Source organism: Limulus polyphemus, unplaced genomic scaffold (assembly GCF_000517525.1).
Source record: "Limulus polyphemus unplaced genomic scaffold, Limulus_polyphemus-2.1.2 Scaffold2774, whole genome shotgun sequence".
NCBI lineage: Eukaryota > Metazoa > Arthropoda > Merostomata > Xiphosura > Limulidae > Limulus > Limulus polyphemus.
The window spans coordinates 13,560-19,274 of record NW_013668384.1 but is presented as its reverse complement, the minus strand read 5'-3'; the positions used below and the strand labels follow the sequence as shown (position 1 = coordinate 19,274).

The window sequence follows — 5,715 nt, the reverse complement described above, 5'->3', positions numbered from 1 at the left end:
ACCTTTGTACTCCGTTGCTAAAGCCTGTAAAATTTTGCACGTGAAGGACATGAAACAAATGTTTTTTTTTAGTTTTATATATACTTTTTAATAACTAAACAATTGTAAATTACTACATCAATACCATAGAATTACAGATTATAATTCGAATTTTAGAACTTTATATTACACAATTTGTTAATTTAAAGGTAAATATTAAAAAAACAACAACAGGTAAATATTAATTTTTGTGTATCACGTGGTATGTTGAATGCAGCACTGGTTCAAATTAGATGTTTGTGAAGTCAAAATAGAATTCTTGGTGATCATATTAGACAGAATTAATATGAAGTTTGTAGATCTGTGTTTGGTTTGTCTTTTGTTACTTCTAATTATTATGTGAAAGTTTGAATGTGATAAAATGACAACAAAACATTTAAATAATGTTAAGATTAAGTTTGTGTCAAAATGAATGGGGAGAACAGTACTTGTTTCTATAAAATGAAATATTATGAAACTTTCTAACTGACCAATGTTTGTTTGATTTTTGCTTTTTCATGTTCAAAGAATGTTCTGCTGTCATTTATTACCATAGATGTGACTTTCCTGAACACTACCAGCTTATAGAATGTATGACTTGAATAATCCCAAGTTTCCAATCCTTTAATTTAACATGTTGAAGTCAGTAATCAAACAGCTTCTAATCACAGGAATGATACATAAACTTGATAAATAATATATAGATAAACATTTTAGTTCAGTCTAAATATTGACTTTTATAAACTTTTATGTAACACATACAGAACATTTTAACAGGTGTTAATTAACATGTCTAACATTTAATTCAGGAAGTTACTGGCTGAAAGTAGTGTTTGTTGTTCTAACATTGTGCCATAATATTTCTACAAGCAAATTTAGACTTTATTTATTAAAACCCTTTCTTAAACATGGTATATTAATGATTTTTTATGTTTTCAGTGCTATTGTGATCTAGGTAGACATGTTTTTATAAAGTTGAAACTATGAAAACTACATCATAATTAGTTTTATCTTTAATATTTAGATATTGATATTTGTGTTGATTATATTAGAACATTGAAATATATTTAAATGTTCATCAAATAAAGTATTGTATTATATATTTATTATTATTAACTAATTTGTTACATCATTTTATCTATTTTAGATATAAAGACCAGTGTGAACATCTGTAATAGAAGTCAGGTTCCTGGTTATCAAGAAGATCACATTACAGAAGAAATAAAATTCCCAAATAACAATATCTGTGCAGAAACAAAGTTAAATGAAAGCATTGTAAAAGGCTCAAAAAGTTGTGGAAAAACATTTGGTAACCTAAAACAACAAACGTCTGGAAAGAAACCATACCTCTGTGCAGTTTGTGGAAAACAGTTTTCTACAAATAGTCACTTAAGAACACATCAAAGAATACACACTGGGGAGAAACCTTATAGTTGTAGAATATGTGGAAAACAGTTTAGTACAAGTAGTATCTTAAAAAGACATCAAAGAATACACACTGGGGAGAAATCTTATAGTTGTACACTGTGTGGAAAACAGTTTGGTACAAATAGTATCTTAAAAACACATCAAAGAATACACACTGGAGAGAAACCTTACAGTTGTACAGTGTGTTCTAAACAATTTATATCCAGTTGTAACTTAATACAACATCAAAGAATACACACTGGTGAAAAACCTTATGGTTGTACAGTGTGTGGGAAGCAATTTATAACAAATGGTAACTTAAAATGCCATCAAAGAATACATACTGGAGAGAAACCTTACAGTTGTGCACTTTGTGAAAGACAGTTTGGAACAAAGAGTGAATTAAAAACACATCAAAGAAGACACACTGGTGAGAAACCTTACAGTTGTACGGATTGTGAGAAACAGTTTGGGACAAAGGGTGAATTAAAAATACATCAAAGAAGACACACTGGTGAGAAGCCTTACAGATGTACAGTATGTGGAAAAAAGCTTGGAACAAACAGTGAATTAAAAATACACCAAAGAAGACACACTAGGGAGAAACCTTACAGTTGTCGAGTTAGTGAAAAAAATTAAAAAAGTATATATGATTATACAAAGGTGTGGAGTTTGTGGAAAACTATAGCTTAAGACCATATCAAAATATGTACACTTGGGAGAAACATTTGTGTAACCTCCAACCACATACCTCAGCAGTAATTCTGATGTTTTATTGTTACATACAAAACGATTTGTATGTAACTATAGCTTAAAACCATATCAAAATATGTACACTTGGGAGAAACATTTGTGTAACCTCCAACCACATACCTCAGCAGTAATTCTGATGTTTTATTGTTACATACAAAACGATTTGTATGTAACTATAGCTTAAAACCATATCAAAATATGTACACTTGGGAGAAACATTTGTGTAACCTCCAACCACATACCTCAGCAGTAATTCTGATGTTTTATTGTTACATACAAAACGATTTGTATGTAACTATAGCTTAAAACCATATCAAAATATGTACACTTGGGAGAAACATTTGTGTAACCTCCAACCACATACCTCAGCAGTAATTCTGATGTTTTGCAATAATTAATAATATGGATTTAATACCATTGGTTGGTGCAGAACATGTAACCTATTGTGTAGTTTTGTAACATAAGATATAACATTAAAGGATAACAAGGGACCATTTGGTCCATCTAAGTTTTCCTGTTCTCTAAGTTAAACCTACAAAAAAAGAGGAAAAAAATCTCAAAGCCAGTTATTTCAAACTTTTGTGAAGGTAACATATTCCAAACTCCAACTACTTTTAGAAAAATAAAGTTGTCTTAGCTGAAGATGACTGCTGAAAGTTATTTGTATACTTTAGTCTGAGCATTTTTATCATTAAATATGAAAAAAGACAATGTATCAACCTTATCAATTCTTCTAACAATCTTAAGCATATAAATCAGATCTATAATTCTTCCTTTTTCAATAGAATACAAGTTTAGAGTCAAAACCTTGACCTGTCCATTTGTGATTACAGTTATCATTCTAGTTGCTCCTACAATTCAATATCCTTTTTGAGAAATTACAAACATATCAAAGAATAAAAACCAGAACAAACCTTTACAGTTATAAGAGTTCGTGAAAAATAACTAGGATCAAACAATTAATTGAAAAAAATCTAAGAAAACATACTTGTAAGAAACCTTAAAATTGTTCAGTTTGTGGAAAACAAGTAGGAGCATACAATTAATTAAAAATACACACTGGTGAGAAACCTTAGAGTTGTTCAGTTTCTGGAAAACAACTCAGAATAATGCTGTTTACTGTGAGGCAGAGAATCTGGAAGAAACAGCAACCTGAATAACTATGAGAAGATCAACCTGGCAGGAAAACTACAGTTGTCTAATGAGTAGCAAGTATTTGGATTAAATTGGGACCTTAAAAAAAAGAGAGATGCACACTGTTCAGAAATCTAGTTTGTTTGGACTTTGAATGTAATTGTAAGTTAAAAGTAGATGATAAGGTATCACCTGGTTTCATATCTAGAATATATTTCTGGTAAGGGGTTGGTAAATAATTTTTGGGTAGATTTTGATATACACTATAAAGTTAGGTAAAGAGTTTTATGGAAGATTTTGGTATACACTACAAAGATAGGTAAAAAGTTTTGGGGTAGATTTTGGTATAGACTACAAAGTTAGGTAGAGAGTTTTTGGTATACACTATCAAGTTAGGTAAATAATTTTTGAGTAGATTTTGGTATACACTATAAAGTTAGGTAGATAGTTTTTCAGTAGTAAAGTTAACTTTACAAAGTTAGGTAAAGAGTTTTGGGGTAGATTTTGGTATACACTATAAAGTTAGGTAAAGAGTTTTGGTGAAATTTTGGTATAAACTATAAGGTTAGGTAAAAAGTTTTTTGGTATACGCTATAACGTTAGGTAAAGAGTTTTGGGGTAGATTTTCGTATACTATAACGTTAGGTAAAGAATTTTGGGGTAGATTTTGTTATACACTATAAAGTTAGGTAAAGTTTTTTGTTAGATTTTGGTATACACTTTAAAGTTAGGTAAAGAGTTTTTTGGTATACATTATAAAGTTAGGTAAAGAGTTTTTCGGTTGATTTTGGTATACATTATGAAGTTAGGTAAAGAGTTTTGGGGTAGATTTTGGTATACACTATAAAGTTAGGTAAAGAGGTTTTTCTGGAAGATTCTGGTATATGCTATAAAGTTAGGTAAATAATTTTTAGGTAGATTTTGGCATGCACTATAAAGTTAAGTAATGAGTTTTTGGGTAGATTTTGGTATACACTATAAAGTTAAGTAATGAGTTTTGGGGTAGATTTTGGTATACACTATAAAGTTAGGTAAATAATTTTTGGATAGATTTCGGTATACATTATAAAGTTAGGTAAATAGTTTCTGGGTACATTTTGTTATACACTGTTAAGTTAATTACAGAGTTTTTCAGTAGATTTTGGTATACACTATCAAGTTAAATAATGAGTTTTTCGGGAGATTTTGATGTATACTATAAAGTTAAGTAAAGAGTTTTTGGGTAGATTTTGGTATACACTAAAGTTAGATAAACAGTTTTTCGGGGGATTTTGATGTACACTATAAAGTTAAGTAAAGATTTTTTTGGTAGATTTTGATGTACACTATAAAGTTAAGTAAATAGTTTTTGTGTAGATTTTGGTGTACACTATAAAGTTAGTTATATAATTTTTGGGTAGATTTTGGTATACACTATAAAGTTAGGTGAAGAGTTTTTGGTAGATTTTGGTATACATTATAAAGTTATGTAAAGAGTTTTTCGATAGATTTTGGTATACACTATAAAGTTATGAACAGAGTTTTTTGGTAGATTTTGAAATACACTATAAAGTTAGGTAAAACGTTTTTGGGTAGAATTTAGTATACACTATAAAGTTAAGTAAAAAGTTTTTCGATAGATTTTGGTATACACTATAAAGTTAGGTAAAGAGTTTTACGGAAGATTTTGGTATACGCTATAAAGTTCGGTAAATAGTTTTTCGATAGATTTTGGTATACACTAAAAAGTTAGGTAGAGTTTTTCGGTAGATTTTTGTATTCACTATAAAGTTCGGTAAAGAGTTTTTCGATAGATTTTGGTATACACTATGAAGTTAGGTATAGAGTTTTGGGGTAGATTTTGGTATATACCATAAAGTTAGGTAAAGAGTTTTTCGGTAGATTTTTGTATTCACTATAAAGTTAGGTAAAGAGTTTTTTGGTATATTTTGGTATTCACTATAAAGTTAGGTTAAGAGTTTTTGGGTAGATATTTGTATAAACCATAAAGTTAGGTAAAGAGTTTTTCGGTTCATTTTGGTATACATTATGAAGTTAGGTAAAGAGTTTTGGGGTAGATTTTGGTAGACATTATAAAGTTAGGTAAATAATTTTTGGATAGATTTCGATATACATTATAAAGTTAGGTAAATAGTTTCTGGGTAGATTTTGGTATCCAGTATAAAGTTAAGTAAATAGTTTTTGAGTAGATTTTGGTATACATTATAAAGTTAGGTAAAGAGTTTTAGGGTAGATTTTGTTATACAATGTTAAGTTAATTACAGAATTTTTCAGTAGATTTTGGTATACACTATCAAGTTAAATAATGAGTTTTTCGGGAGATTTTGATGTACACTATAAAGTTAAGTAAAGAGTTTTTGGGTAGATTTTGGTATACACTATAAGGTTAAGTAATAAGTTTTG

At 29.0% G+C, this 5,715-nt stretch overlaps 1 protein-coding gene across 2 annotated transcripts in view; it reads left to right on the top strand.

Annotated features, from left to right (window-relative positions):
- LOC106467873 (gastrula zinc finger protein XlCGF17.1-like) overlaps nt 1–2,852 on the top strand; it is a 7,493-nt gene extending 4,641 nt beyond the window's left edge. For both annotated transcript variants that reach the window (XM_022396081.1, XM_022396082.1), the window contains exon 3: nt 1,166–2,852. In XM_022396081.1, coding sequence (XP_022251789.1) covers nt 1,166–2,064 — 899 coding nt within the window. In that variant the 3' untranslated portion in view covers nt 2,065–2,852. The remainder of the gene's footprint in view (nt 1–1,165) is intronic.
- The last annotated feature ends 2,863 nt before the right edge of the window (nt 2,853–5,715 follow it).